Below are 12,677 nucleotides of genomic sequence, written 5' to 3'. Positions count from 1 at the left end.
AGAACCAGAGAGTCACTGTTTATGCTACAGCAGATTTACTGTAGCAGTATTACTGTAGCAGCTGAGAAATTTAAAAGCCACTGTAGCAGATCGGTTACTGTAGCAGCTCGGGAATGGCACTGTAGCAGGCGAGTTACTGTAGCACCCCAGAAAATTCAAACCGGGATAGTTTAAAAACGGCGGGAACACTGTAGCAAAAAAAAAAAAAAAACACCGTGCTGCGCACGGGCTGCACACTAGTAAAGAAAGAAAAGAAAAAGAAATAGAGAGAAAATTATAACGGGAATTTGTGCTACTATTTTCTCAATAGTGTTATTTTGGGCAACCTTCTTTATCTGAGCAGAAGCTCTCGCTCGAGTACAGAGGCCGGCCGTTTTCGAGGGCTTTTGCCATTAGGGTGGTGGGAACCATTTGCGTCAGGACGATAGGCCGGTTCTCAATCTTCTAGGACAGTGATTACACGACTACTCCCGTCAGGTCTGATTTTTCTTATCTCTTACTTATTTAATTCGGATTTTATTTTATGTTATAATCTTGATTTACAGATTTCCAATAAATTTTTTAAGTAAGAAATAATAATTTTGGGATAAAAAAAAGTAGAAGTAATGGTGGGCGGGTGGTGTATGTCGTGTCTGATTGATGTATGTCGTGTCTGATTGATCACCGAGGTACACTTGCCCATTAAGAATATTATCTTCAAAGAGAGCAAATACTATAAGCAAAGTACTAAATAACAAACATATGACAATATTTGAAGCACCGGATCAATCCAATCCCCTAGCATTCACATTTATACCCTTTCGATATAATCACATTTCCATATTTTCTAAGGAATGGATCTTGCGTGGTCGGATGCCGTAAGACCATCTCCAGCAGGAGGTGAAATTTCACCTCCTTCTCTCCTGCCACATCACTTTATTTAATTCAATAATCTTCATTTCCCTATCAACTCTACAGCAGGAGATTTTTCAGAAAGTTTTTTACTTTATTTGGGACCCACCATAAACCACTTCACTTCAACATATACCTCACCATATTTATTCATTCTTTTTCCTATTTCATATATATTACTATTTTATTATTATTATTATTATTATAACTCATATATTTATAATTATAATTTATTAATAATTCAATAAATAATATATAATATTTAAATATATATTATTAATTTAATTTTCAATAATATTTTTATGTTAACATAAAATAACACACGATTTTATTAAGCATACGGAAAACCAAACACACCCAAATTATTGAAAACATGCCAGAAAACACACTAAATTGGTAAATCTAATCGGAGGTTGTCCCAAACTTCTGCCAAATGTGCTCGATGAGATCCTTCTTCAGCTGAATATGTTGGGTCTTATCTCGTAGTTCCGCTCTAGTCTGATTATCTGCCTCAGATCGGTGTTGAACATGGACTTGAAACTCCGGCAACACGTCTGTTTGAACATTAAAAGAGGCGCTAGAGCTAGCATTGTTCGACGGTTCAAAGTCGATATTTTCCCAGTTTCGCGAATACGTATCTCGTTCATCCTCTACTATCATGTTATGTAAAATAATGCACGCCCTCATTATTTTTCCTAAGACATCAAGATCCCACATTCTAGCTGGTTGGCGGACAATAGCGAAGCGTGCTTGGAGTACCCCGAATGCGCGTTCCACGTCCTTCCTGCATGATTCCTGTTGTTTGGCAAAAAATTGATGTTTGTTGCCTTAGGGCATTTGAATTGACTGCACGAAGACAGGCCACTTAGGGTAGATTCCGTCGGCAAGATAGTATGCAAGATTATACTCCCGCCCATTCACGGTGAAGTTTACACGTGGAGCTTCACCAGACTCAATGTCGTCAAAAACCGGTGACCTATCTAGTACATTTATGTCATTCAAACTACCAGGAAGCCCTGAAAAAGCATGCCATATCCACAAATCATATGACGCAACTGCCTCGAGGATAACTGTTGCCGTCCCCTTGTGTCCACTAGTAAACTGCCCTTGCCAAGCCTTAGAAGCCCTGAAAAAGCATGTCATATCCACAAATCATATGACGCAACTGCCTCGAGGATAACTGTTGCCGTCCCCTTGTGTCCACTAGTAAACTGCCCTTGCCAAGCCTTAGGACAATTTTTCCACTGCCAGTGCATGCAATCAATACTTCCAATCATCCCTGGGAATCCACGTTCCTGTCCAACTTGGAGCAACCTCTGCAAGTCTTCCACATTTGGTCGTCGTAAGTATTCATCTTGAAACAATGCTATTACCCCTTCGCAAAACTTGCGAGTACACTCGATAGCAGTGGATTCTCCTATCTTGACGTACTCATCACAAGCATCGGCTGCGACTCCATATGCGAGCATGCGTATGGCAGCCGTACACTTCTGGATAGGCGTTAACCCAAGCTTGCCCGCATTATTGCGCCGTTGTGTGAAGTAATCGTCGTAATTTGATATAGAGTCCACAATTCGTAGAAAGAGAGGCCTTTTCATTCGATACCTGCGTCGGAACTGGGCGTCAGTGTAAGTGCATGACTCGGCAAAGTAGTCGGCCATGAGTCTCTCATGCGCTGCATGATGATCTCTATGTATGGATTTCCTCTTACGTGGTTGTTCGCTTCTCCTTTGCAATTCTTTAAGAAGTTCTCGCTGCCTATCAAGTATTTTTTCTTCTATTTCCCATTGTTGTTGGAACTCTTCTAGACTAAACTCATTTAGGAAAGGATCCATTGGATGCTATGATTTTTGAAATGTTGATAGGTATACTTATGATGTGCATCTGATCAGTTTATATAATGAAGGGTAGTTGTTCAAATAATTGAATTCACATGCAATTGCAGAGACATGTGTCATAGGGCATGCATGTGCAGAGAGTTGTCAATTCATATTTTGTATTATTATGCAGGTGTAGTCATTTCATCCTTTGTATTTTTTGCAGTGAAAGGTCAATTCAACATTTGTTTGTTTTTGCAGTGAGTAGTAATTGTATCTTTTGTACTATTATGCAGTGAGAAGTCATTATCAATCGGCTTTATTGAAACATAAACAACAATTTTATTCAAACATAAACAACACTTTTATTAATACATTCAACAAACATAGGCACCCACACAACTCCAAAATTAAACAAACGGCACACAAAAACATCAGAAAGAAAACACACAATCATAACTTCTTGAGAAGGTCTTATTTTCCAAACAGGTTCTTCCTCAACATATTATAAGCTTCTTCATCTTCATCGTCACGATCTGGTTTGTTTTTCAAGAATAACCACATCTCCATATTCTTGGAATGAGCCAGGTTATTCATAGCTGAAGCAGTACTTGATCTTTTCTCTTCAAATTTTTCATGAGCACTGACTAGCTTAGATAACTCCTCCTCAATTGCCCCCTTTGATTTCCTTGACACAGATGTTTTACTAGAGGAAGCTCTAGCTTTCTTCTTTGCCACGTCCCTACCCTCTGGACGTACAAGGGTAGGAGTTGATGATTCAACATCCTCACCACTACTCTTTCTTTTAGAGCCACTACTACCGGATGCATTTCCTCCTGTCATATATTTGGGTTGATTACGAACCACCTTCCACTCATCCACCAAATTAAACGTCGTACCTATTTTCTCAAAGTACAACTCTCTTGCCTTGGATATGTAGTTTTCATCGGACCAACCGCTACGCTTCTCCCTACATGCAGTACTGTAGCAGCCAATGAAACTGGATATCTTTCTGTTGATGTCTTTGAAATGACTATGGCACCGAGACACAATCCTCTCCTTTCCACTTTTGGCGTTCTCATTCACGTACTGTGTAATTTTACCCCAGAAAGTTTCACCCTTTTGGTTGTTCCCCAACTCACTATCATTACTAACGTGAAAATAACCAGTTAGTAAAAGTATGTTGTCTTCGGTGGTCCAAGTTTCATAACTTGATCTCTTTGCTGATTGTTGGGTTGGAGGGACAAAACTGTGAGGAGTATCCCCACCAACATTTCCCAAAGACATTTGGGTGGAAAATTCTGGGATATCTGTAGATCCGCTACTAAACCGGGGTGTCGCTGGCTCACTCGACTCCGTGTTAGGACAATTCATATGGGAGGGAACATAGCTGCTTCCCGGAACTGGAGGATAACCGTAAGGGAGATAAGGATATTGATGCCGAAATTTGGTTGCATCATGTACGGCATTTGAAAATTGGGCTGCATCCCCGTATTTTGAGTATTTTCGAGGCGTTGTATATTTGGATGTTGAATTAGGATAGTTTTGTGAAGGATCCATGAAGAAACTAGCTTCAAATTGTAGAAAGAAGAAGAATAGGGTGTAGAAACTCAGATTTTTTTTTTGTGTCCAAATGACACAAAGTTAGTCTCTATTTATAGAGTTTGAAAAATAAAAATTAATGGTATAAAAATTATAAATTAATTCATTGTATTTATCTCAAAAAATATCAAATAAAAATAAGGAGGAAAAAAATAAAGCTTGCCCAATAGAAATTCGCCATGTGTCTGCTTGCATCAAGGCGCGCGCGTGGGCTTGTCAGATTCATCCGGGGTGAAATTTTCACCTTCTCTCCGATCTCATTTATTTCACCCCACAAAAAATCCCCAGCTGCCTTCAAATACCCCACAAAAAATCTCCTGCTGCATATGGTCTAAAGAGTACTCTTGGGCGGGGGAGAAATTGGAAGCTATGGAAGTACTTTTGGAGTTGAGGGAGGGAGGAAGACTGAAGCCGTGCATGACCAGAGAAGTTTAACACAGGTTAAAAACAATGAATTTAGAAATGGTTAGGAAAATAATTAAATATTAACTTTTTTCTCCTCTTTCTTCGCTTTCCATTGGCTTTTCTCTTTCCATTCGCTTTCCAGTTACTTTTCTTGTGTCAAATAAGGAAAAAAAATGGAAAGTTGTTTTGGGTCTTTTATATTGTAATTAGCACATACTACAATAAAAAGAATGTAATCGAAACTAAGAAAATTTTATATTTTTAAGGGTTCTTTTTTGCGTGTCGATGGAGTGTCGATCTCGTACTCCGTTGATGATCCGAGATCTTTCGCCGTTGATCTCTAATTGTCACTTGGAAGATGGCTCGGTCTTCTCTTGGAACTGATATCAGAGAGAGAAAGAAAGAGATGAAATGTTAACTTTACGCGTGTATGGGGTGTTCGATCTCTAAGTGGGCAATCTCCTTAAACGAACGATCTCCTTCTCCTCTTATAGGCTAAGAGAGAGAGTGTGTGAGTTAATGGCCTTTAATTGTGGATTATGTGGCGATTAATTCAGGAGATAATGGGAGAGCGATTACTCCTTTAAAACAGCTCTCAAACATTCTATTAGCAAAGTTTGTTGATTGGTTGGTGAAGTTCGCTGAAAGTGTTTAGGCGAGGCTTGCTTGAACTTGGGTGACGTGGGTGGGCCATCACTTCTGAATCTTGGGTGACGTAGACCATATGGATAGTTGCGGGAAAAGTTCACTGACATCAAATGGCAAACTTCGCATAACTCGACTTGTGGCCCATGGACTGAGCCGAAGTGGGCTGTATAGCGATGTTCATGTGCCTGTTTGAGTGAACTTTACTATAGTCTACTATGGGCTTGACTTTGGACTCATTTGAAGTATTTAGCCCATGGACGTTCGCTTCTTAGATCTCAGCCGAACATTAGCCTGGATAGAATATATTTTAACTATCTATAAAAGTCAAGGAGCTTTCTAGTTATTTATTTACTTTTCATTTACTTTCTAGTTGCCAAACATGTTCTAAACGACACCAAATGGTTGATGCAAATTTAGGCTTGGAATTTCTAAAGATAGTCATTTATAGATTAGCATTTTTATGTTCTTTTAATGTTCAAGGACCACATCCAAGAGGGTTTAATTTAAGTGGTAAGCTGTCTATAAGTAGCACTTCAAGGTCTCAGGGTTGACTCTCCCAGTGAGAACCCATTGGATTTTAATTTTCTGAAAAACTCGATGTCATACATTAAGTGGAGTTCCTTAGCCACCCCAAGGGTTCAATACATATGATTTATGTATAAAATAAATGTGTATAACCATAAAAGTGATTCTTTGATCCAGAATTGTTTCTGTCTAAAATCATTTCTTTGTTGATCACAAATTTGGTTTATAGTAATGCAAGTCTTGTGCCTTGGACGAGTTAGTGATGGCCATGTTGCATGAGTTTTTTTTGTGCCTGATACAATAAAAAGTCACTAAGTTCTTATGCCTTGGACAAGTCGGTGATGACTGAGACGCAAGGGTTTCCTTCTTTGGTTTTATACTAAAAAGTCACCAAGATTTTGTGCCTTGGATGAGTCGGTGAAGACCAAGTCACAAGGGTTTCCTTCGTTCCTTGGTTTTACACTGAAAAGTCACCAAAATCTTGTGCCTTGGATAAATCACAAGGGCTATATACAACCTAGTTAAAATAAATGACAATTTCATTAAAGGAGAGTATTTATATTTATATTCATTTAGAAGTATTTTTTGAAATGCTTTATATTCCAAGGATGCTTCAAAGCCCCCCCCCCCCCCCCCCAAAAAAAAATAAATAAAAATAAATAAAATTAAAAAAAATAATAATAATAAAAATTCTTGGCCATGTAACTAGTATACATGTTCTTCATTGAGTAGCTCCTAGGATAGAAGTAAAATCTAGAGGCAGAGTTGAAATAGTTGGGGCGACATGGAAAGTTTGTTCCTCAACAACTTCTTCGAAGATAATACTGAAGTGTTGATTGGAGTCCTTTTGGATGAGAAGCAAAAGGACGGGGAGTCAGTTGATAGCTTTGTTAAACGCTTCCGTAATAAGGTAATGAATTGCATAGATCCTGTCATAGAGAAATTCATCTTACAGACATACCATAATAATCTCTCCATTGATGTACTGGAAGCCCTGGGGGTTATGCTATCCACAATATGGAAAGAATTAAAACTACGCGGGGAATAGGCCGAACGCTTTCTCAAAAGAAAAAAAGCTTGAAAGAGGCCAACCGACGACTAACCGCCGAACTTGAATTTTGCTTCTCGTGATAAGGGAAAGGCACCTGTAGCAGCTATTGACGCTAATCAGACGTCACAACAGCAACCTAAGAAAAAGCAAAGGACTCCGAATTCAAGACTCTAAAAAGAGTACTCCTTCAAGGATGAAGAGATTCCAGCTATCTTCAAATACCTCCTTAAAAATAACAAAATCAAGCTGCCATCTATTACGAATCAGGAGGAAGCTAACAATACTTCGGATCCAAAATACTGTACGTACCATAGGAGTATACTTCATCCCATCAAGGCTTGCTTCTCTCTCAAAAATAACATTCAAGTCTTGGTTGACGCTGACTCGTAACGCCGAAATAAGCCAATTGAGAACGGTTTTCTCCGACAGGTATATGAGGTTTAAACTGATCCTTGATACTCCAACAGATATACGAGTATAAACTATTTTCTCAACCTCTAACTGGTATATAAGGCTAAACTATTCCCTACCTTTGACGGTAAGTTCCTAGAGAATATTACACATAATATTCTTAAGGATAATCCGCCAACCTCTGACAGGTATACGAGATTAAACTACTTTCCTTATTTCCAACACGAGAAGTTCCTAGAGAATATTACTCTTAATATTCTTAAGGATAACCTGACAATGTGGCCGAATACAATTAGTATCAGCTTCGCTAAAGAATTAGGGGTGTAATACCTCGAGGCATTTTAATGGGAAATTCCTAGAGAATGCTATACATGATATTCTTAAGGATAACCCAAAACCGATCATTCAAGGTAAAAACCAATCATCGGAATAATTAATTCTTAATCAAGATTAAGAACCTCCCACTATGGCTATTTAAGCATTTCTAAGATGATTAAAACCCTCCCACTGTAACTTTTCGAGCACTCTTTCGTTGAGATGAGATTTAATGACCTCATTCGGTAAATCTTTCCTCACGAAATTCCCACGATGTAACTGTGGAGTGCTTGATGATTCACGATCCTTCAACACAAAGTTTCTCACTGATCAAATTAACTAATGGTGGTCCACCAAAATTCTTCGTGGTTAAATCCACCCGAACTCCCATTCTGTCCAAGTCTTTAACACTTCCACCGTTGAGGTCTGACACAACACCCCCTCGTTGGGTTAAGCCACAGTCACTTAACATCGAAAATCCCCACTGAGTGATTTGTACGAGTCAACATTCTCAGTGTTATTTGTATCTTCACTCCTACTATTTCTTGGTCAAACCTTCCTATAGTTAGGACCAAAGTTAGAATTTTGTCTTCTGATCGGGTAACCAATCCTATAAAAGTTAGGGTTATTTAGACCTTTTTGATTTTTGGGGTAAAGATCTCACTCTTAGCTTCACATTCCAGATTCTCGAAGTGGAGATCCCACTCTTAATTTCTTTTGTAATAGAAGATAGAATATAAAATTCTTCCTCTCCGACACCGGGTTCGTCTTTGCCCCAAGAGAAGACACCACCAAAATCCATGATTTACATGCATGGGGGACTTTATCTTGATTCTTAAATAGAGATAAGTCTGTATCTAACACATGTTGCAGGGTAGTCCATTCCCTCGAAAACGACCAAGTCTACGTATTCAACATCATAGCCACAAAAATTCATGTATTTCATGCATGAGGAATTTTATCTTGAACCTAAGTAGAGATAAGTCTACGCCTAACATACGTTGTCGGTTAGTCTTTTACCATAAAAAGAACAAAAGCCCATGTATTCAACATCGTGGCAGACTGTTATTAATAACGTTATAATCCATGCCTTACACGTATGGAGAATTTTATCTTGAACCCTAAGTAGAGATAAGTCTACGCCTAACACGCGTTGTCGATTAGTCTATTTCCATAAAACTAACAAAGCCTATGCACCATATCTAAGAGAATTCATTCTTTTAGCACAATATTACATGTGGAACGGGTTTAAATAATTCACATGCTAGCCCGATTCAAACGGTGATTAGTAAAGACTCATCAAATCTGTTGATGGTTAAGGGTTTACCAAAAATCCTATGCACATTGCCGGGTAGCCTTTTTCCGTAAGAATGACAAAGTCTACGTATTCAATATCGTAGCATCAACATCACATGTGGAATGGACTTAAAATCTACATTCTAGCCCGACTCAAATGGTAGTCGGTAAATGTCCGACAAACTCATTTATGGTTGAGCATTTGCCAAAAATCCTATAAGTATTATGGTTATTTATTCTAAACAAAATGAGTAATCGTAATAAGGTACAAAAGTCACTAACGCACCAACTTCACCAGTCGGTCTCATAACTTGAACACCCAGGAGAACATCAATTTTAGCTAAAGTTTCCACGAAGGACCTTGGACACATTCGTAGTGGTAGCCGTATTAGCTCCAATAGCTGGTCTTACAACCAAAACTCCCCTATGGTTAAGCAAACAACTAACAAAAAAATAAGGGTAAGATCCACACCTGCAGATGAACCAACATTAACGGTTGGTCCTGCAACCTCTACACTTAAATGATGTAGACTCCAGTTAACGTATGAGTATAAAGTGTGTTCACACTGGTCAACACGTTACGACGAAGGTCAAACACCAATCAACACATTACGACAAAGGTCAAACGCCAATCAACGCATTACGACAAAGATCAAACGCTAGTCAACGTGTTACAACGAAGGTTAAATATCGGTCAACGCATTACGACGAAGGTCAAACACCGGTCAATAGGTTATGACAAAGGTCAAATGTCGATCAACACATTACGACGAAGGTTAAACGTTGGTCAACGCGTTATAACGAAGGTCAAACGCTGGTCAACGCGTTACAATAAAGGTCGACACCGGTCAACGCGTCGATAATTTTTCCAAAATAAGGCTCAGGACTATTCTCAATTCCAAATTAACCCCGGGGAGCTCAATCGTGATTCAGATATAAACTCCCGACAAAAATGATCAGTTCAACATCGATTCAACGATATGAGATAATTCAGATATTAACACGCCAGTCTCAGTTCAAGATTTTGACAACGGTCAGACGATAAACGCAGCACCAGAAGAATTTTAGCTATTCGACAAAATACTGAATAAACTGAAAGCTGAAGAAGTTGACGAATTAAAGGTTGGGCATATTATATCCAAAATATTACAGGCTCCTTTATAAAAGAATAAGACTAAAACACTTTGGAGGGGTATCTGTAGGCGTCAAAAATTACCTATAGGTTTACGCACACAACTCAAAATAAAAAGAAGGTGATGAACGCCATTATTTAAGTCAAACAGGATTATCTGTGTCGTAAAGAGCTAACGACTGCATGAAACAAGTCAATAAAGCGTACGAGTCAACAAAATGACGAAATACGTAAAACGACGGAACAAGACCAAACTAGAAAGTCCAGAGAAGCCCCTGGCAGCCGAGTTGCATTAAAACGTCTCGGCCAAGGCCATGTGGCTCACACAGTGCCGAGCCACCATAGGGTGGCTCGCGCCCAGAAACCAAGGCCATGTGGCTCACACAGTGCCGAGCCACCATAGGGTGGCTCGCGCCCAGAAACACTCGAAACGTGTTTTCGATAGTTTTCTTGAGATTCTTTCATTCTAGAACCTCCCCAACTGCTTTGATATCATCTCTAAACATAGTTAAGTGGTTATTAATTGAGGATAAGATCAAATCATCAATTTCTATCCTAAAATACTGCATATGAAGCCTATAAATACAAGCCTAGGGCCCCTATACATGGGAGATCTGAAATTAGAGGCAAGGTGCTATCAAATTGGAGAGTGAACCATGAATTTCAGAGGAGGGCTAGCAGATCTTGGCGAACTCCAACATAAAGAGGGAGCTATTCGAAGGATCTGAGGCCCATTTCATCATTCCTTGAGATCAGACTTTGTTTTGATCTCGAGAAGAGTAGTAATCTTACTTTGTTGAGATTATTTACTTCTACAATTATTTTCTTTGTAAAGCAAGAGCATTGAACTTTTGTTCTGTCAACTGGATCTGATCCGTGACGATCCATAGGCTAACGCGTCCCCATCACAAGCAAAGATCACATGGAAGCAGCGGGTGATAAACGTCCTCTATGTGTGTTTGAAAAGAGTTGTATTTTTATTTTTTTATTTGTGTAAGAAAAGTCTTATAAAAAGACTAACTCTTTTGAACTTGTTGTAAACAACTAAAGTTGTAATGAGTTCCATGAATAAACCAACTTTCGACGCAAACACTTGTAAATAACAAGTTCAAACAAATTAGGAAACTACGTTAAAACAGAGTCCCAATTAGAGCAAGAAACCCGATCCGGTCGACTGGCATAGATGTCGTGGTCGACCAACCAGAGAGGTGGAAAATCCACCTTGCAACTACCCAGTAATCGGTCGACCGACAAGAGTATGCGGTCAATCGAACCCTACTAACGGTCGACCGGTAGAGATGCTACGGTCGACTAAACAGAGCACACCAAAATCACCCTATAACGTGCATGAAATCAGTCGACCGCCAGTTTGGTTCGGTCGACCGGCCAGAGCCTTAGTGCCAGTTTCTGATTTTTATTGTCTTCTTGCTTTTGACCGCCTTTGCCGCCTTCAACGACTTCGTCCACGATTCTATTCTCAAGAAATTATGAGAATTATTTATCCTCAAGCTCCCATGAGGATCGCTAAGCTCCCGAAGCAGAGAAGAAGATACACCTGTATCAAAAAGAGAGAGTTAACGATCCATTTAATTATGGGTTAAGTGGTCATTAAAGAAGGAGTTAGTGAGGAGCAGTTATCCCTTGAAAATAACTCAAATAACTCTAAACAGCTATTTGGGTGAACTTTGCGGACTCAACGAGGTTTGCTGAAGATGTGGGCAAAGGTTGCCGCTGACGTGGGCGTGCCTTCTTCAGAAGTGGACGACTTGGTCCATTTGGCATGGGAGAAGTTCATTGGTTCATGAGCTTCACTTATGAGTTCGCATTTGACACAGAATTCGACTCTAGGCTTGGCCGACCAATGACGCCTTTTGACTCGGTCTGGGGAATGTCATTGGAGTCAACTCATGTTTTGACTTGGTCGGGTCTAGTCGACATGGGATGCTTGGCGAGATTCGCTTTAGTCATGAGGTGACTTCCGCTGCAGCTTATGGGCTTGATTTTGGGCCTATTCGAAGTGTTTAGCCCATGGGTGTTCACTTCTTGGATCCAAGCTGATCATCGTCCTAAGTAAAAATACATTTTAACTGTCTACAATAGTGCTTTACACATGTCAGTAACAAAGCAAGTGAATCATCCTCGCATTTAATGCTACAATGACAGGGTGGCAGAAATGCTAGTGTCATCCGAAGAGTCATTTGACTTCGATGGGGAAGGGCTCATAATGGCCGTGGCGATGCATTAAATGCGATGGCGACTAAGACTCAGTATGATGAAGCTAATAGATCAATTCATCGTTCAAGACATTCTGCAGTGAAGTCAAGTGAAAGACGTCATTCGTCTCAGAATTCCTAACTCTTTGAGTAGATCCCAATTTAAAGGCGTTTTTCTTCTTGGATTCAAGTTGTGAGACCGACCTGAAGACGTCTTTCGTCTCGGATATGCACCTTTGGGAACCAGTAGGCTATGTGCATACCTGGTTTGGGTTCTTAGATTTGAGGAACGTAGGCCAGGTAAACATGATACATGACCGCCTTATGAGGATTTATTATACTTAGTAATTTTTTGGGTACAACATTGGCCT

At 39.6% G+C, this 12,677-nt stretch overlaps 1 protein-coding gene and 1 pseudogene across 1 annotated transcript; both read right to left on the bottom strand.

Moving 5' to 3' along the window:
• Positions 1,286-2,804, bottom strand: LOC109822944 (annotated as a pseudogene).
• On the bottom strand, positions 2,992-4,268 carry LOC109821101 (glutathione S-transferase T2-like). The gene has a single exon (XM_020387297.1). It carries the CDS (start codon positions 4,266-4,268, stop codon positions 3,183-3,185), a length of 1,086 nt encoding a protein of 361 aa, XP_020242886.1. The 3' UTR covers positions 2,992-3,182.

The sequence above is a fragment of the Asparagus officinalis genome, chromosome 8 (assembly GCF_001876935.1).
Source record: "Asparagus officinalis chromosome 8, Aspof.V1, whole genome shotgun sequence".
NCBI classification, from domain to species: Eukaryota; Viridiplantae; Streptophyta; class Magnoliopsida; order Asparagales; family Asparagaceae; genus Asparagus; species Asparagus officinalis.
Note: the sequence above shows the minus strand (reverse complement) of the source record. Positions and strands in the feature narration are given on the sequence as shown.

Excerpts from the sequence above, each read along its gene's own strand:
- LOC109821101 (XM_020387297.1), bottom strand. The coding sequence starts at position 4,268 with ATGGATCCTTCACAAAACTATCCTAATTCAACATCCAAATATACAACG.